We start from the raw sequence: 21,104 nt of genomic DNA, 5'->3' as shown, positions 1-21,104 counted from the left end.
TAAGACTTGTTTGGCAAGCAGTCCAGACTTCATCAGCTTGACAGGCAAAGACAAAACCACAACGAAGTTGTAACCTGAACACGCAAAAGAGTATGCACTCATCTACAGTTGTACTCCTGAACAAATTTATTTCAGGATAAAGGAAAAATCACAAAGTTCATAGAGGAACTAATATTCTTAACACTGGTTTTGGATGTTTTAGCTGAATGCTAAGTAATGGGAAAAGGTAAGGATGGTTTAGAATGATTTTTCTAAATCACAACTAGTTGCACAAGCTGAAATTTATTGAAAGAAAGATTTACATTTAAACACATGCAACAGCACAAGTCTAAGAAGCTCTTGCCTACAGAGCTCCTACAAAATGTCTGAAAATATTAATACAGCTTAACAATTACATTTGCAATATAATGGTTACTTATTCCAAGGTCCTGTCTGGAAGGAGAAAGACTGACACTGAATTGTAGGAACTGTCACAATGAATTAGCAGAAGTAGCTTTCTCCTTGAAAACAAGCTGGTGAGTCAGCTCACCTGGTAAAATAATTCCAGTATTCCTTTAACAGAAATCTTTCAGCAAATACTCTAACTTCCCACATGAAAGAGACAACTTGAAAATTTAGTTATTTTTAATTCAAAAAGCAAATTCATTTCTACTATTAGTTTAAAAAATGACATCATAAAAAATAAAAGACTGTACCAATATTGTTATAATTTTTCAGTCTACTCCCTTGATTGAAACGAACTATTCTAGCCAAACAAAATGCTATTCATATACCTGCAGCTATGCTTGTGACTTATGACCACAGCCTGATTTTTCTGGTGCTCACACCACTAGTCAATGCAGCTATGCCATCAAGATGTCAGCAATATAGATTTGGACTGAGAAAATACATTCCATGTTAAAATGCAATCAGATTATAATTCACACATTTTAATGACATATTATTAAAAGACTTCTTGTATAAGTCCACCTCAATATCTATGTGTCTAGTGAACATTGCTCAGAATCCTTGGTTTGCATGTTTTTACAGTATGTTTCACTTGAGATTTTATGTTTTCATTTCTCATCTCTCATTTGCTTCATTTGATAATATTTACACCCCTTCCAAATTAAATAATCGATTAATTGTTAATTGTGCCCTTTGTCTCCATTACATATCACTAGAAAACTTGTTAAATAAAACTAGAATATGGATCATTCCCTAGAAAGTTCCCCCAACAGACTTCACATTCCCTTATCAAGCCACTGCTATTAGAGAACGCTGGAGTCTCTGGATGAAACTTAGTTGCCTCCTTTCTTTCCAGAAAAAACTCTGGTCAGGATCAGTTCACTGATGCACCACATTCAACAGGCTCCAAAACAGCTGGTGCTAGCATGACTGCACAGGCAAACAACTGAGGACAGAAAATCTTTAACCCAGTACTACTAGCATGAAATTGTTTGGATAGACTACAGTGTTCAGGCTGTGCAGAAAGTTCCAGCTCCTGCTCACAGATCCAGGTTATTTTAAAATTAGTCACCTTGAGTACCAGTGATCACAAGGGCACAAGCCAAGCATGTGTCTTATCTATTCTTCCATTTTTTTGAAACCCTTGCTGAGCTCCATGCTTCTGAGATTAAATCAGATATTACCATTTCTAAAATACATGGGCTATAAAGAGTACCAGGCAGTATCTGGAAGCTTTGCTTTGTTGCATTGCAACAGGAGTACAATACATACACAAGAACTAAAAGAAAGATTTGTTTTCTTTTCAAAGGCAACTGAAAGACACATGGTCAAAAACCCCACCAAAAAAAAATCACTTGGATGTATAGTTGGATAGAAAACATTCTAAGGCATTGAAGAGAACAAAGTACGTACTGAACTCTGAAGCGGCTCATGGGCCAAACACACAGCTTAAATACATTTGTTGAAACCTCTTTTAAAACAAATGAACAGAAAAAAGACAAAAAAATTACCTGCCAAACACCAATATTTGCTGTGGGTTCTGCAAATGGACGCTTGTAAACTCTGCACATCTTTAAGGCATCAGAATAGATCTCTGTGATATTGTTTAACACTGCAAAGACAGCTGCCAGTGGATAAACACATGAGAAAAGACTCACATAGCCAAACTGTAAGAACAACTCCAGGTAATCATCAAAAGTACCCTGAAAAACAGAGCAAAAATAAGAACAACTGTAACCTACAAAAAACAGATGAAGAAATACAGCAATAACAATACAGTTGTAAACATATTTTCTCATCCTGAATCAGTTTTTTGGGAATGACTGCTAATAGAAAACAACAATTAAAAAACTCTCATCTAGTTAATTTGGAATTATTCAATTACTCAAAACTTCTTATAAGGGAAGGCCAAGGTTTTTCCTTTTACCTAATGCATTTTCTGGAAGTCACACTTCTTATCCTTATAACATGAAGTATGAATATATTCATCCAATTCAAGTTCCTGACTATCTCAGCAAAGCAGTAACAGAAGGAACAGTGGGGAATAGGAAAACAGCACCATGCATTTAAACTGTCAGAATATTCTCCTAAGAGCATTGTGGCAATAGAAGTCCTAGTATTTCAGACTGTCCATAAAAGACGTAACAGAAAGGCTGGTTTGGTAGATAGGCAACTCTTTTCTTGTACTTCTGCTTATTTATTTCAAAATGAGTAGGTCAGAGTTAGTGGCCCACTTGAAGGATGAAATGACACAATTTAGCACTGACATCTGAAAGAAACAACTAGTGCAAACAAACAAAACCTATTTTAACAAATCCACAACACATCAATCACCTGATCTTTAAACCAAGAATGTGGGTACTTACATGCTTATTAAGTATTCACATGTAGCTTTATCATATATTTGCATATTGGTTTTGTAGTATTAATAATAGTTTTCTATTACTGCAGCAATTATTTATGAAAGAACTGAAACAACCACTTTTTAATAAAAAGCATTCACTGAACAAGGGATGGTGAAATACCACAAACAAGTTAAACTGGGATCTAGCTATCTTATATTTACACAGACCCACATATTGTCCTATCTCTCAAAATTTAAATCTTAAACTGAGATTATTACAGGAACCACATAAAATTGGTTTCGGTTCAGACACATGGTTCTCTAATATTTTTTGCCCATTATAGCTGTTAAACTGACTACCCTTTTTCAGCATCTCTTGCTTTTTTCCCTAGTAAACAGAGAGAGAGGTAGTAGAAGCCTGCAAGCTCAGAAATCAACACAGGGTGCTCATTAGTTGCATTTTCATTTGAGGTCATTTTTAAGTTGCACAGTTTAGCTGGGTCTGACAAACCGACCTGCAGGCCAAACCATGAAGAGCTACCTGACTTCCAAAGCCATTAAGATTTTTCCTCAGAAACATTTTGTACAAACTCTGAATTTTATTAGGGTCTTTCTTAGGGACATTTGTGCAGGATCCCTCACTGGAGTGGCAGCCACATTATCTGTTCCTGCTATCCCTTTTTCAGACAAAACTGTTGTAGTCAGAGAGCATTGCTTCCCTTTGTGCCCCTCCTTCTGGTAACTGCACAGTATTCCCACTGCTTCCTCACACCTTTCTTCTTATTTCTTTGCTGACTTTTAGAACAGGAGAGTATGAAAAGAAAATAAGTATTTATTTATGAAACTTTGTGTTAGAAAACAGGGAGTCTGATATGATGTTCAAGAAATTTCTAACTGTGCCACTGTCAGCCGTTAGATCAGCACATGAACTACAGCATCAAGAAAACAAAACCAACAAAAATTCAGAAATTCAGGGAGAAAATGAACTAGAGGAGAAAAGCAGAAATTCTAAAAAAATAATTAAAAATTACTGTAGCATGTTTTTGCATCTTAAATAGGGTTAAGGCCTGGAGATTTGAAAAGTGAGAAAGAACAAGGACAAAGAAAATAGTAAATTAAATGCTGAAGAGCATGTAAAGGAAGGAAAACAAAAGACAAAAGCCTGAAACACAGAATTCTGCCAAGACGCCTGCTAAACTCCTCAGGTACTAAACATAGTCAAATGCTTCCCCCTTGTGACAGTTTTAATTGTAGAAATATTCTTGCCTGCTGACAGCTCACTGCTTGCAAACAAATCAGTGGTCTAATATCACGTGTTCACAAGCACAGCACAATTACAATATTTAGATTGAAAATAAAATTAAGGCCTTGAGTACTTTGAACTGAAACTGAGGATAGCAGTGGACATGTTCAAAGCAAAGTCCTAACTCTACAACTGACCTCTTGGGTCCCTGCAGAAAACTATTCAGGGCACAACAGCACAACAGGTGCAGATTCATTTGATCCAGCTCTGCACAAGAAGCACTGGGCAATGTGACTCAAAGACACCACATTGGCTTTGTATGTGACAGCTGAGAATAGAAGTCAGCTCAGGTCTAAGAGGCAGAGCTCATCTGCTCAGGCATACCAAGGCCTGATGCTGACACACAGCATTTGGAGCTGTGCAGGTGCAGTGCTGGACTATGCTGATCAGTTCAGACATAACTCAGGGATATCTGCTGTGTTCCCCAATGCAAGACAGACATGCTGTCTAAATCTATCTCCTTCCGCATCAAACATGGGAAATACCAGTCTTCACATAGGAAAGCAAGCAGTAACATTTGTACAGTTTTTCAATTGTAAAGGTGCTATCTCTTTCTCCTCTTCCCATTTCATGGCACTTCATGCAGGAAGAGAGGAATGTGATACGGTATTAATATCAAATTTCAAACTGCTGATCTCTAACTTTTACATAAAAGGCACACTATCTACATGTAATTCTTACTCTGTAGAAGTACTGTAAATCATACAGTATTAAGACTCTTGTGACTATGCTTGCAGCACCTGATCAAGAAAGCTATCAGCCAGTCTTTAAGGCCTTAACATACATGCTGATATCTACTTTGTCAATTCCTTTAGCACTGCAAATAGTGAATTGCAAGAAGTGTGTTAAATACAATTAAAAATTATACTGGGTAGGAGGTGGTCAGGAACAGAACCAGGAAGACAGTGAATGCAAAAGCCGCGGTTTCATAAAGCAAGAGGTTCCAGCAGCAGTATTGTTTTGAAGAGTTGGTTTCTTCTGCTCTCTCCATTTCTTGCCCCATCCGCGCATGAGCACACTCTCTCTCAGGCTTTAGTTTAACTGACCATTTAAACTAGTATCACCGCAAAATCAAACGAGAACAACCTCCCTCTTCCCTGTGCCAGGCTACTCATCCTGGTAGCCTTCAGGTTACCCTTGGAGATTAAGGGTATATTATACAAATACTTCTTTCCACTGATACAGGATTAAGTAGCTCCAAATACAGCTGTTCATTCTTTCCACTTCATTCTGGTGTAACAGGGATCCTGCACTGTATCCATTTCTTGATCCATAGCACCATGTAGCTGCATAAACAATACCACCGGCAAAACTGATGAAGCTGGAAATAAGCTGTCAGGCCAGACAGCCAGAAATATTTTCATTTGCCCTGGCTGATGTCTCTGTCAACTACAGCCCAGAAAACTTTTAACTCTTTTACAGTGATAGAACATACCAAATAGGTTCCCATTTCTTTCTCCATATTGACTTGTTCAGCTAACGACAGGTCTGTATCAGTTTTCTGAGAACACGAGAGTTTCTTCATCCTCTTGTTATGTCTCTTTTGGAGCCAGTAAGGAAGCAAGGATTCTGCAAACTGATTGAGGATCTGCGAAGTTATCAGCAAAGTGGCCAAGCTCTTAAGTTTAAAAAAGAAATAAAAATAAATAGAACTGTGATAAATGTATGATCATTTGCAATTCTGTGTGTTCTAGTAACACTGTGAGTTATTATACTATGACAGAAAAAGGCCAGCCTAACAAACCTAGCAATAGCATATGAAAAGTATAGATGCTCCAGTTCCCATTCTGTGCTATACACTGAAAAGGACAAACTAGGAGTTAGAAGACTAAATATTTTGTGGACCTGGATGTATCCTGGACACAGTGCACCAAGTACAATGAAAGGTAACATTTAACATATGCCAGTGACAATCACAGAGCTCAAAACCCTTTATTTTTCTATGTTTTTTCTTCTTGCTTTTATCTGAAGGTAGATGAAATATCACAAATGTCATGTCTGGTATAGATATGTGAAGTGTTTTGCTAGAGATCACTTTAGAGGAACAGAGATCTTGAGCTGAAGTTCTTGTTGTACTGCTCATTATGTTTGGAGCAAAAATATTTTCCTTATACCCATTTTTCATGCATTTGAGTGCATGAAAGATATTAACAACAGAAAGTTGATTTAAAATACTAACTACAAATTATTTTTGCCTTTATTTATTCACAGATCCTCACTGTAGCCATAAACTTAATCATGCTCCCATCATCAAGAGTCTCTCATTAAGAAGACTACAGAGATAATAATTTTCTAATGTAAAAGGAAATAAAGAGGAAATGAAAATCTCCCAGCCTCATCTGTATAAGGGAATAATCCATTTATTTGAAAATAGTTCCTCATTTATACAGAGGGAAAGAATTGTTCTATTCCATTATGATTCTGCAACAGTGCTAGGGGAACTTAAATACAGAAGATGGATTTCTAAGAAAATATATATGAAATATATTAATTGTCAAGCTAATGTTTTAGAATAATAATTAAATACTAAAGTCCTGTTTCAATCAATCCTTCATTTTCCTAGATTCATCAACATTCTTAAGATGTTCTTGGAACTCACCTGCCTCAAAAGCTTCATATCAAACAGCACAAAGGCAATGTAGAAGAGAGATGCAAAACAATTTAAGAAGTTGAACTGCAAATAAAAATATTTGGTTTCAGTGCTCAAGCAAAAGTTCAGATGCAGAATATCATCTAACTTAACAGATATCTTGACTAAACAGCTTCCATGCAGATGTAAAGAAAATTTTAATGAACAGTTTACCATGTTTAAAATTTAGATCAGAAAAATGATTTAACAAAAAAGTCAACAAAAAAATCTCGAAACAAAAACAAAATCACACACAAAACCCCCACCACAGTGAAGGAAATAAAAAAGGAACTCTGGAAGAGACTTAAACAATCTTTTCAAAAAGGAAATTAATTAAACCAATCTTGGCAACTGCTTTTACTGAACATCTTATACGCAAATTTAAGATTTACAGTACAATTGCTTAGAACCAGTGTCACTCTGAATATACACCTGAAAGAGCAACCAAACACATATACATACACACAAAAGCCAGTTGTTCAGAGACACAAAATAGATCAGTATATACTATAAACTGCACAGGAACAGACTGATGGACATTTCCAGCCTCCTCTGACCAGTTGTCTGAATGATAGTACATAAAAGTTAATACATGAGTTTTTAAAAATATGGCTAACCATAAAATCTTCCAAAAACTATTCCAAAATGGAATAGTTCCCCGTTGAAGACAGGACCACAGCAATTAATAGGAAAATATATATAGAGAGAATCCTAATGAAAGAACAATCAATACAAATAAAAAGCCAACTTCCACTATAAAAAGAGGCATCTAAAATAGTCTAGCAGTTACTGTAACCACAATAGAAGTCTTGTTTACTCTGATATTTGTGCTAGTATTTGGCCTTGAACAAAAGTGTAGCTCAGTGAGGTAATGCTAGGAAACCACTAATAAAACACATGACAAGTTGTCTTTTTAAATAATCTTAAAAGCTGCTTATACTACATACTTACCACTAAAACCTTCAGAATTAAATGATTCTGATACGAAGATTCCAGCCTGTGATTTTCTAAAATACCAACAAAATTATTGATTAGTAAACAGAAGTTCTTATCATATACTAGACATTGTTACACAAAGAATAAACAGACTTTTCCACCACCTAAAACTTACTTATCTAATAGTTTATGTCCCTTCAACAGTTTATGGGGAAAAGAATTTATATTTAAGTGAGGTAACAGTACCTAACTTAATCTATGAAGCTAATCTGATGTACAATATTATCATACATGTTTTTGTCTACAACTCCAGTATTTTTTCTACTGCAAAGAAAGAAAAAACATCCATCATTCTTAACACTTAACAAAATGTTTCTAGCTATTGATTGTTCTTTGGCTGAAAACTAATGCAAGACTAATGGGAATATAATATGAAAAGTAACAATACCAAATGTAATTCAAAACCAGTAAATGCTCAAAGAAGTGCTCTCATCCATCTGCAAGGAATTTAGATCAGACTCTATGCTCTAAAGCAAGACCAGAGTATGTGAAGTTCAACAGATGCATTACTCATTCTAAATTAGGATTTTCAGTTCATTCAAGATAAACTGTCAGAAGCTGATGTTTCAGGAGGGCTTTTTACTAGCAGGGAGAAGAGGAAAGTGAATGAGAGATTTCCAATTTCTTTCTGCTATTTTGTCAGATTGTACCTTTAAAGGCCTGGCTAAGGAGTAACTGAGAAGGCAGCACACTAACATGAGCCGTGTCAACAAGGCTGAAAGGAGACACCCGTAGCCTACGGACCTTGCTCAGCACAAACCAGCAGAGTTCTGTTCTGACAGGGGTGTGAAGTGGGGCCTGACATGTGGAAAATGCACTCAAGTGACTGAATGCAATTTTTACTTTCAGCTTTCACTAAATGATCAGTTCTCATGATAAATGGCTGCAAGAGGTGTGCTTAAAATACCCCAGATTGTTTCCCATGCTTTGTCAGTTTAGCTGTGTAAGTCAGATATTATTTGAAAATACGCCAGGTGGGAAAGAAGGTAGGACAGTTCAAAGCATGGCAGCATAAACATATTGGATAGAACAGAAAAGGCATAAGCTGTCAGTGTAGAAAATTACATAAATACTGTCTCTGCTGAATATGAAATATCAGCTTAAAACCAAAAATATCTGGATTTAAAAAAACCTTGAGTTGCCTTTTAAAAGACATTTTAGTCTATCTGATCAACACGACTGGGTATTATGGAAAAAAGCTTTTTCCTGCAGTGTAGTAAATACAATGAAACAAAACCATCAACTGAACCCTAGATATGAATTTATAAGTCATTATTTAAATAAAAACCTTGAAGAGTCCTAAACAAATCAAGAAATTGCTTGCTTTTACTATCGTGGTTGTCAGGTTGAATTTGCTGAGCAAATCAATTTGGCATGCATAACCAAGCCCCACTTCAACACCTCTTTTTATTCTGTCTTCTGCATCAATCTCCCTTTTGCTTTATCTTTCTTCTGTTAATTTTCTGGGTCTCTGGCTTTAGTAATCTGGATTCTGTCCTACAAATTAATGCCATATGGAGCTACACAAAGCAGTTAACTCTCCATTAGCTTCATCTATTAACTTTGTCTGAAAGTGACTGCACATGTCTGTAGAAGTGCTAAAATTCAAAATAAACACTAGCATTTCACTATCCTTATGTTAGGTTACAAAACACAAGGCCCAATCTGTTAAATGAGCCACACATACAAGGGGGGGAAAAAAGGCAATCTATTATAATATTCCTCCTCTTCTGAAAGTGCCCAGAGAAATATATTTTGATAGGGACATGAAATCTCAGTCTTTGTTATATAAGTAGCATACACAAACACTTTCATATGACATTTAGTTGCTGGTTTTAGATTTGGCTCCATTATCTCAGTGCCCCTGCCATCTGCACAGATGTATGAGGAGATTAAGATACATTCGGCAAACCCAGGTTTTGGGTACAACTTGCCAGGGCAGTCCTTCCTGCCACCCATCCACCTCTGAGCTCCTTCCTCATGCTCTCACCTTGTCCCTTTTGTCACCACCACGGCTGGTACAGCAAAACAAAGAGTTAATTCAGGGAAGGGGGACTTCTACACCAAAGGGAGAGAGCAGCTGAGGAAGAAGGCAGGATCACCCCTTCTGATGGCATGTCAGACTCAGAGCAAATTAACCCAAATATGAAACTGCAATCTCAGAACACTCAAAATATAAGAAGTTAAAATGGCTATCTCTTTTACCCCACAGTCAAAAACTGCTTCAGGAAATTTCTTCCTGAAATTCTGTTAAACAGGAGCTCACAGTAATGTATTCTACAAAGAAACAAAGTCTAAGCATCTGGGATTCTAACTTGAAGGATGAAGAATAAACAACTTTCTTACCCCATGATGTTAAGAATTCAGCAGCATACCGATAGATACGGTTCATAATTTCAATCACAACAGCATATATGATACTGGGCACATACAGCATCAAGCTGCTGAAGTTAGACTCATTCTCATTGTGATAATCCAGAGCCCACTGTTCCAAGTCAAAGTAAATCATCATCACATACAGCGAGAAGTAGAGGCAAAGGCACACAAATGGTAAGGACACCAGATAAATCCGTAGCTGTCTCTTAATACTTGAGTACACTGGTTCCTCCCTCCCGGTGACAGGATTGATACCCAGGACACCATGGAAGCCTGGTCTTGGTTCTTCAAACTGTCTCTTCATCAACAGTGTCCCCCAACGGTATGTCAGGATGGCACAAATCCGCTTCCAAACTTCCAGTATCACCGTGGACCAGAGTAGATTGAATGTGGCAAACATCACATATTTGTCATAGTCTTCCCATGCAAACACATAATAAGGAATCCCAATGACAGCCATTGGAATCAAAGCAAACGTGAAGTATTCTAAGAAGCCGAAGTAGAGAGCAATGGTTTCACCAAAGTAGCAGCGTATGTCATCTGCAGAGAGAAATGAATCAATTAAGACTACACTTAACACAGACATCAGTACAATACCAAACTTGACTTTACACGAACTTTCCATTGGCCAGAATTTTTTTTCTAAATAACGCAATGAATATTATTGGGGTTTTTTCTCCTTCTCCCTTATTCCAAAAACTCAAATGGTTATCTGAATTATTTTCTTTTTATGCTGCATATATATACACACACAAATAAACATACCATTCAGATGGTAAAGAAGTCAAATACCTCAATACTTACTATATCAACATCAGATATCCAGAGAAAGAAAAAAAAAAAAAAGGAAACTCCAACCAAACTGAAAACAGTATCATCTTGGTAACAGAACTGATCAATGAATGGCTAGGATTGCATTGATGGCATTTGATATAAAACAAACCAAACTTTAACAGCAAGTGACACTTAATTTCTGAAGATTCTCACTGGCATAGGTACTCCTGGGAAACAACTTTGTTTCAGCCTGCTCAGGGCCAAAAAGGGCTAGTTGTGCTTTGACAACCTCCAAGAAACTAAAGGAACAGATGGAAGGTATATTGAAATCTTTAATCTTAAACATGTCAGCACATCCAGGTTGAGACATTCTCTTCAGCAGACAACTGATAGATGAAATACACATTTGCTGTACTCACTAAGTCTGTCTGCTCAGCTGTTACAGAGACGTGAAAAGTGCACTAGTAATGGATGTATTTCATGACACATATATTACTTCCAAGAAGATAAGATCTCACTTATCTTACTAATAACAAAAAATATATGAGTATTTTTCAACATAATCTAGAAATAGCACCACATAAGATATAGAAGTGCCTAGTAGAGTTTTGAATGCCAAAATCTCTTTCATCTTCACTTGCTTGAAAGCATTGCTTGTATGCCCCTGCTACGTATTCACCATCTTAACAAAACAGCCATATAATCACGACCTCTGAATTGATACCCTCTGTAATAGACTAACATATCAAAGCCCCATGTGCAATACCAGAATATTCTTATGGCTCATGGTTTACAAAACACTACAGCAGAAGTTAACAGTTGCCCACCAAGTAAGCAGGAAGGAAAGGTAAACAGACAGAAGAATGAAACTCCAACATCCCTCTCAATCGCAAATTAATTAACAAATACATTCAAGTGTAGGTCATTAGCATCATTTCCCACTCCAAACATGCAACACGAAAGACATTCTTAAATTAGTACATACTTAACAGGTTCCTGGGATTTATGTTGACATTTTTTTTATGTATTCAATGTCACTCAAAAAAAATGCTCTCTCATATAAACAAAAGACAAGCAGACAATAAGACTCCTAAGACAATACTCTGGAGGCAGGTATTATCGAGTCAGACCTTTAACATCCTGCAGCTCAGGAAAGAATCTCAAGCAACTGCAAGACCCAGAGATTTATAATCAGGCAAACTCCCAAATGCTTACTTTCTTATTTTTAAGTAAAGTTCATGGGTTTAGAGTTTAGAACTTAACTTTCCACATTGCCAGACTAAAAATTGTTTTCATTTTAAAATTATTCAGTGTCTAAAATATATGCAAGTGATGCTGGCACGCAACATGCAGTCTTCATATAGACAATGAACTTAAAACAAACTGTTGTAAACACACTTTTGACATGCCTACCACTCAAAATAGCTTTGGGAATTCCAGACATTTAGGAGCTTGTCAAGAGTCAGTTTGACTAAACAGTCTTGGCTTGGACCATTACTGCTTCACTGAGGGGTAGGGAGAATCTGTGATTGCAGACTGCTGTTACATGGAAGCTCACAGACACTGAATCCGCAGACTCTGGAGCCACCAATTTTGCAAGTCTAGAACCATTTCAGGTGGTCACACAGGAAACACTAAAAGACAAAAAATTTGTCCAACTGGTAAAAGAGCAATGGTCTAATTTCAAAATGACATTAGATGACCATGGTGCAGATGCTGAGCCTTCAAACTGCCCCCCCAGCTCCAACTTGAAAACTACAACCAAAGGCCTATGTACAGAAATCCTGAAGCTATGACAAAGAAAATCGAGACATCCAGTGCTTCACTCCAGAACATTTGTATTGAGAGTCATTATAGCAAAAGATTATCCTACAGCCATCTTAGAATCAAAAGAGAATTCAGTGAACAGACCTCAACTGTGCATGTCAACAAGTCTGGAAACGCAGGTGCTTTTTTAACCAGAGCCTAAGCCACTCTGTTGATTCCAAGATCAGTAAGAACAAAGGCAGGTTTAAAAAAGGGACTTTGATTCATAAAGGCCAACAAAACAACCTGGGCAGAAAGGTAACGTTTGAGGAGGTGAACTGCAATGGGTAATTCGGGATGTAAAAAGGTAAACTCTTAGTGAAAACAACAGACTTCTTGGTACCATACTTACCTTCCATACAGGATTTCACTTTTACAGAAGCTAAATGCTGGAGCGGAAGTTAGACCTTTGGTCTTCTCACACAAACTGAAAACTTCTCCACAAGAAACCCTGCACTGTATATATAGTGGAGTAAGTGTTCACATACCTAAAGGTTGATAGCCAACCCTCACTCGGCCATACCAGCTGTGACGGAGCTTTTTCAACTCTTCTCTATCATGCAGAGGGAAAATCTGAACTAGGATACCACTGGTCAATAACCTTCTCACTAGAAGAACGAAAAAAACACAACAATGTACCTAGCACACCTTCAAAGGACAATGAAGTTGACATAAGCATACAGGTTACATTATGTACTTAGCAAGCCCAAAGTTCCTTTGAAATAGATCTAGGACTTGAATTAAAAAAAAAATAAATTGTCTGCATGTTAGTTAAAAAATTATTCGTAATAGAGAGCAGTTATACTTATTCCTACAAAGACTGTGCTGTCCACTGGAAGAGAAACAGCAACCTTTTTACATCTATTAACTATTCCATAAGTTTTCAGTATAATCGGTTGCAGCTTCAATAACAAAAAAGTGATACAGATCAGAGCTGAAATGACTTATGTAGCTTTGTGAGGAAAGCCTTTGTTGTATTAATAATTGGAAAGATACTAAAAGCATTTTTGAATTATCAGTTAACACTAATTCATAAATTACAACACATCTTCATTGCAAAAAAACTATATATTCCACAATTTGTACTTAACTTTGTTATGGAAAGCAATACTACATGTGTGGATAAAAAATTAACAGACTGCTCTGGAAGTTACAACCATATTAAAAAAGAAAATAAATTCAAAAACAGGAGAGGGGAGGCACTGGAAGCTGTGTGATAGTATTTAACCATTTCTCATAGGCATCTGTTTGGCATAACTAGAAATATACTTCAACTATATAAAACAGTTACCAATGTAAATTCATCTTACATTTACATTTATTTACATTTTTTGAACTGCTAATATGCGTAGAATTCTTTCTTTGATGACCAACACTAATGAATAAAGATACCGTTATTAAAAGGACAAATAGTAAGATAAATTCTCCTAAGAAAGTGTAGCATCTCTGCCAATGAACTAATTCCATAAAAACAACACTAGCTCTAATTGCTTCTTTCTCCCATGAAAAGGAAAAGCTCTGGAAGCGATGAGGAGGATCAATGAAACCAAATAAATTAAACTTCCTTCGTATTATGAAATTTATAACTCTGGGGTACTGTTACTCATTCCAGTATTTTTATACAGAGGCAATCCAAGTATACCATTATGTAATTTTAAAAAAATAAATAGTTTTGGTACTAATTAAAAATAATGGATGACGTCAACACGTGTGAAAACTATCCAACTGAAAAAACCATAAGGCCAGAGCCTCAGCCTCACAGAAAAACTCAGAATGGAAGGTCCACTGGAGGTAATCCGGCCCAACTTCCTACTTGAAGTAGGCCTAGCTTAAATCAGGCTGCTCAGGGCCTTTTCCAGTGAAGATCTAAATGTTTCCCAGGACAGAGTTATCAACCATCTCTTTAATTCCCTGTTCCAATGTTTGGTTACGCTATTGTGAAAAAAACTTTCTTGATACCTATTCAGAGTTTCTCTTGTTGCATTGTACATCCATTTCCTCCTGTCCTATCACTCTGAAGCAGCGAGAAAACAAAGCTGACTAAAAATAGTGGGACTTCAGCATCCAAATGATTTCTCTTCATTACAGGAAAATTTTTTTCACAATGAACACTATCCTACATCAACACAGTGAGTTACAGGCAACAAACTACATTGCTTACCAATTGATTTTCCTGGGTACAGCTTGGCCTGAGGATATCCAGGGATAATTTTTTCATTTTTAGCTCTCAAATTATCAAGTTCATGTTTGATGATGTACTGACATTCTGCCATTGTAAGGAAATTGTGATTGTCATCTAAATCAAAAAGAAGGTTATATGAATTTGTGCAGCAACAGAATACAATCCTGGCAGCAAATAACTACAAAAAATGACCAGAATCAGGAAAAAAAATTATGTGACTATTATTGACAATGAACATCCATTAGCAAAAACTCCACTATTTAAAATAAACTTCTTCTTGAGAAGAAGCTTTCTCATTGCATTTTTTGACTACCCAGATAAACTAAGAGAAAAAAATCACTCAAGAGACAGACATCTCTGAAGTATTAATCCCTGGTGCCTTGTTAAAAGACTCTTCCTTAGGCATCCACTATTAGACAATCTCAGCATCTCCGTTACCCTTTCTGACATACAGTTCCTGAAGTATTTACATAACAAAAACCAGTAAGATGTCAAGGACAAATCTCCTTTACATTTCACACCAAATGCCATAGAATCATAGTCTCTTGCTCTTATTGCCCATACAACATACTAAGTAATTTGAGATAATTAGTTCTGATAAAAACATGGAAAAATGTAAAACAATAAGAAAACTTTCAAAAAAACACACATTTTTGAAAGCTACAGTAACAAATCTATTGTCAACCCCATCATCAGGAAAAAAAGACTCTGATTTCCATCAGATAACGACCAATTAATTTTTTCTCCTTTTAGGAATAAGACACAATAGAAATTGCCCTAGATACACTAAGAAGCAGCTAAAATAGCAGCAAATCTCTAATACAAAGAATAACAAGATAGTATCAGTTACATTGGGCAACCAGAAATACTAGCAAGACAACACAGGCCACAAGGGGTTTTTTTTGTAGGTGACATTTTTAACTCATCTAAGCATAGTCAACTATTTTATCCTTGGATTGTATCTTGACAAAAGTAAAATTATACTAATGTTTTTGTACTAATGGTTTTGGTTTTGTTACTAATGTGCAAAAAGAAAAAATACCAGGAGATACAGCAAAAATTATGTTTTAGATTTACAGCAGTTGGAGTTCCAGCTGCTCCTAGAGACTCTCTTAGCAATGACAGTCAGATTTGCATCAAGAAATGAAAATGGCACTTTTGCAACTGCCAATTGTTCTCAAGGCTTCCTAATTTCAGGAAAGCAAGGTCACAAAGGAAAAGACACTGCAACAGTTATTGCACACAGCAGCAGAAGTGAACAGAACTGGCATCGAACAACAAAATTTCAGCTTTATTATTGTTTCAGACAGACTCAATAACCTTGATATTGAAATCGTGGTGAAAGGCATCACTCAAACAGGCACATGAAAAGTATTGGCAAGACTAAGCTGGATCTCCAGTATTTACCTGGAAAGCAAAATGAGTTCTGCGACTGTAGGAGGGTTAAATACCTTACAAGTAGCACATTTAAAAAGAAACCTTACTGTATTGGCTCCTCCTTAAAACAAAAGAGGAAAAGGAACAATTTCCCTAATCATGCCCAAATCCCACTAAATGGCTCTTTAGTGTTAATTAATTGTTTAATTGTTTGATGTGCACATGTAATAGAGAAAAATGTTTCTATTTTCTCCAGCTAATTATAAGATAATAAGCCTCAAAACTGGCTCACAGAAATTAAACTGCTATGCTAATTTATAACATTGACTGTTAATCATAAAATCATGTTTATCAACTATTTTGTCTTATTTTCAATGAAAATCTTTCATACAAATAAGAGAGTATTTGGAGCATTGAAAAGCATAAAGGAAAACACAAGCAAAAAATTAAAAGCCATTTGAACAAAAAAAAAATCATTATATGATCTGAATTTCCATAGTTAAAAATGAGTATTTTTTCATGGCTTGGTCTTCCTATTTCTGTTCACTGACACCCTTCCATAGAATAAAGACTGCGAAAGATCCAGCAGTGTAATTCTTATAATCTTTAGTCATACTTTGCAATGACAAAGACCCCTACAACTGCTTACCTGCAAAATCTTTGAAAGTTTTTCTACTGCTGTACGTAAAAGTTCTCATTGAGTTATCATTACATTCCTTCACCAAACCCACAGCTTCAGCTCCCAGCAACAGCCTTAAGTTGGACGCTCCAACTAGATAAATATTTTCATGTCCATTTTCTGTGACCAATGGTTTAATAAGCAGTTGTGCACCTTTAAAGTAAAGAAAAGCAAAATAAGTAAGAAAATACATTAAAATTACATCTAAAAGCCCTACTGTTTTAGCTTCCACCACAACAGTCCTATTTAACAGGTGCACTGAAAATGCCTCTTAAGGGCACAAAGAATTAAGTCTTCAACAGCACTTGATGTGTGGTGTTTAGAATCTAGCAGGGCCATCCTTGGATTTAGCCCTGTTTCTGGGGAAGCACTCAAAACAGTGAACTGGAATAATGGGGACAACTGGGATCTACTCCCATAATGTTCACATCCCATAAGCAAGCAGTGCTTCTGCAAACAGTCCCACACGTTTTAAGGAGACTAGACTTTTGAAACAGAAACATTCCTAATTTATTTAACAGAGGCCTGAAACCAAGTTTGTAGTCACAAATCCAACAGCCACAGGAATAACTGACCATAACCTCAAAAAAGTATTAATTAAAAAAAAACAAAACCAAACAAAACCCAAACAAAACCAACAACAACAACAAAACCAAACAAAATAAAAACAACCAAAAACCAAACAAAACCCAAACAAACAAAAAGAAACAATAAAACCATCCAAGAAATTACAAATGAATTAGCCTAACTTCAGCTCCCAGAAGTGGACGGAGTGATGAAATATTGTCTTTGTAAAACCCTACAAGCTACCAAGAATGTAACTAAAATCCAACATGAATTTAACAAGATTAAATTGTTTTCTGCTAATTTAACTTTACAACATGGTACCAAGTCTTATGGACAGGATGTGAGATGTCTTCATTTTGGCAAGGCTTACCATGTTTCCATGAGCAACAAAGGAAACATGCTCTAGACAATTGCTATAAAAACTGACATAAAAACTACTTTGAGAGACAGGTTATCAGGCTTTCACCAGAAAAAACAGAGGAATTCTAGAGTTCAACTGGTATTTGACCTTAAGCCAGTATTTTCATTAATAACAGGGTTAAGAGGGTTCAGTTATTACATTTTCGTGACAGCAGCATGAAGCTCTATTCATTCTAAATGAAGCAACTTCAAAAATGATAAACAGAATGAGATTGGCCAAACAATCATTAAACCACAAATTCCTGGAAAACAAACCTTCTGTAAGTCTTCATATTATGGTGACAGCCAATTTGTTTTCAAACTGTTACTGAAGATCATACTGTACTCACCTCCATCTGCTTTTTTGTCTACAATTCGTTTAGTGAACCATTCTATGGTTTCTTCTTTGGTGCCTTTTGCAAGTTCAATCACTACCAGAGGCCTGAAGTTAGACTCAACAGTATCCAAGAATGACCAGCTTTCCGCCATCTTTTGTGGGTTTTGCACCATCTCTTGGGAGCTTGCTAAGTACAAAAACAGAATAAAAGGTAAGTGTTAAAAAATATTTTGCACCAATCTAAATACTGCAAAACTTTACTACAGTGAGTTACACATGTCTGTGCTTAGCAAAGGCATAGGTGCGCATTTTTGTGGACTTATTACTGTGACCAGCTTGAGAAACCTCTCCAGTTGTCAAGACACTACCAGTCCTCAGTGGCTTACTTATGTCCTACTCTCTGAGTAGGAAAAATGTTGTTGCTACGCATAGCGATAGGGAGAAAATATTGTCAAAAACAACCTTGCAATTTCCTACAGTGTATTTGTCAGCAAATGAAAACATTAACAGAACCTTAGTCAAACAGATATCTAAAATCAATAAGCTTCTCATGGTAAGAGTATATAAACACACCAGAAGTTTAAGAAGGAACTTTCTCAGTTAATATTGTAAAGCTTTAACCATACCAAGGAAACCTTTATTATGTTGGGTAGGTGAGCAAGACACCTGTCATACAGATAGGTAAATTAAGCACAAAGCACTTAACTGACTTTTTGAAAGCTATAAACCAAGTGTTCTGTGACAAAGTCCATCTGCAAAGCACTGAGCATCAGCACAGCTTTATGTCTAAAAAGTCCAAATTATCTAAATGGATCTTTATAGAACCACAGACTTGTTTAGGTTGGAAAAGACCTTTGACTCCAACCATTAACACAGCACTGCCAAGTCCACCACTAAATCATGTCCCCAAGTGCCACATCTACATGGTTTTTAAGTTGCTCCAGGGATGGTGACTCAACCACTTCCCTGGGCAGCCTATTCCAATGCTTGGCAACCGCTTCCGTGAAGAAATTTTTGCAATACCCAGTGGTACAATTTGAGGCCGTTTTCTCCTATCACTTGTCACTTGGCAGACCCACACCTTGCAACAACCTCCTGTCGGGTAGTTGTAGAGAGTGATGAGGTCTCCCCTGAGCCTCCTTTTCTCCAGCCACTCCTCTTCAGTCTTGTTAACAAATTTTATACGAAGATTCTACAGAGATCATTATATCATGCTACATAAAGTAACTTAGAGGTATTGATATAAAACAATCTGGTAACTAACCCACTAAATATAAAAAAAATAAATTAAAAACCCACCAAAAAACCTATCACAGACTTAATTTACTAATTTAAAAGTTAGGGGAAGGTTTGATGATTTTGTTTTGGTGGGTTTTGAGGGATTTTTTGCTATTAACTTGACTGAAGAAAGGATTTTATCCACTGTCTTTAAGCAGTTGCCCCTCCTGTTCAAAGAGTGAAATTACTTAATTTCGAAGCAAGTTGCTCTAAGGATGCAGTTTAGCATTTATGAGTTATACTTGTGTGATTCAAAGAGAAATCACAGTCTCCAGTATTTCATATAAACTATCCTACAAAATGCAGTGATACTGCAAACATATGCATATCATAATAAAAAAGTCTATTCATTTTCGACTGGCAAAAAAAAAGCTTTTAAGCAAAATTTCAATGGTGTTTTCAGTTAGTTTCACTTGCCTTTCACATGCACACAATTCTGCAACACTCGTATTTACAGCTCTGAACCCAAGTACACGTCTTTAAAAGAAATACACTTAATAAGTATTTAAAAATATTTTAGATGCTTATCTACACAAAAAGAATGAATCAGACAAAGGAAAACATCATCAGGGATGAGGCACTGTAACTGGGATTGTCAATGACTGACTACACCGTTTTGACAAGCCATTCCACCTTAATGCATCCCTATCCATAATCAGCTGTTGGGGTTTTTTAAGATAATGCCTGACACATTGTGCATACTGCAATTTCTAAAGAATTTAAGAATGAAAAGCTAATTACTAAATATTACTATTTAGGAAAACAGCTTTGCAGAACAGTTATTTTCTGAAAAAAGCCTGTGTATAAACGGTGTGCTGCTCAGTGAACTTCATTTATTGGTTCCTATCATTTATTCAGAATCATTGTGCTTGGCATAGTGACTATTTAAGAACCATAGAATCATCATAGAAACACAGAATGGTTTGGGTTGGAAGGGACCTTAAAGATCATCTGGTACCAAGTCCCCTGCCATTAGTAGAGACACATTCCACTAGACCGGGTTGCTCAGAGCTCCATCCAACCTGGTTTTGAACGCTTCCAGGGATGGGGCATCCACAGCTTCTCCGGGTAACCTGTTCCAGTGCCTCACCACCCTCACAGTAAAGAATTTCTTCCTAATGTCCTAGCCCACTCTGTTTCAGTTTGTTTTGTTATTTTTTGGCTTTTGGTAAGATTTGTTATTTTCAGGCTTATTACTACTGAAAACTAGAACAGATTTGAAGCACTCTTCCAAATCGTGCCTGTGATTTCCAAACAGCTTGCCCAAGGCCCAGTACAGACCCTACGGGAGGTAACTTGGCCTCTTCTTTCATATATGTTCAACAAGTTCTTTCAACTTGTGACAGACCCCGAAGCGTGGGGAACAGACCCAAAAAACCCTCTAAGCCCCACAGCCCCCCTGCCCGTCACGGAGCGGCTGGATGGCGGTCACAGAATCGGTTAGGTTGGAAAAGACCTCTGAGATCATCGAGTCCAACCTGTGATGACCATGACACCACCACGTCAACTCAGGGCAGCGGGAGCTGCGGCCCCTTTCTATGGGGTCCGTGCAGAGCAGAGGCAGGCTCACTGCACGGCCGGGCTCACTGCACGGCCGGGCTCACTGCACG

General features: G+C 36.8%; 1 protein-coding gene across 2 annotated transcripts in view; it reads right to left on the bottom strand.

Annotated features, from left to right (window-relative positions):
* Positions 1 to 21,104, bottom strand: part of ANO10 (anoctamin 10) — a 122,119-nt gene that overhangs the window by 100,459 nt on the left and 556 nt on the right. The window contains exons 1-10 of one of the 2 annotated variants that reach the window (XM_027675480.1): positions 18,540 to 19,089; positions 18,230 to 18,403; positions 16,884 to 17,066; positions 14,837 to 14,971; positions 13,164 to 13,283; positions 10,066 to 10,635; positions 7,675 to 7,730; positions 6,694 to 6,768; positions 5,530 to 5,712; positions 1,959 to 2,150 (exon numbers count right to left, since the gene is read on the bottom strand). In XM_027675480.1, the coding sequence (XP_027531281.1) occupies positions 1,959 to 2,150; positions 5,530 to 5,712; positions 6,694 to 6,768; positions 7,675 to 7,730; positions 10,066 to 10,635; positions 13,164 to 13,283; positions 14,837 to 14,971; positions 16,884 to 17,066; positions 18,230 to 18,389 (1,674 nt within the window). In that variant the 5' untranslated portion in view covers positions 18,390 to 18,403; positions 18,540 to 19,089. Of the gene's footprint in view, positions 1 to 1,958; positions 2,151 to 5,529; positions 5,713 to 6,693; positions 6,769 to 7,674; positions 7,731 to 10,065; positions 10,636 to 13,163; positions 13,284 to 14,836; positions 14,972 to 16,883; positions 17,067 to 18,229; positions 18,404 to 18,539; positions 19,090 to 21,104 lie in introns of those variants that run through there. The other variant, XM_027675479.1, reaches the window with a different exon arrangement.

The sequence above is a fragment of the Neopelma chrysocephalum genome, unplaced genomic scaffold (genome assembly GCF_003984885.1).
Source record: "Neopelma chrysocephalum unplaced genomic scaffold, ASM398488v2 Primary Assembly neopelma1_26, whole genome shotgun sequence".
NCBI classification, from domain to species: domain Eukaryota; kingdom Metazoa; phylum Chordata; class Aves; order Passeriformes; family Pipridae; genus Neopelma; species Neopelma chrysocephalum.
This window is presented reverse-complemented; position numbering and strand designations above follow the sequence as displayed.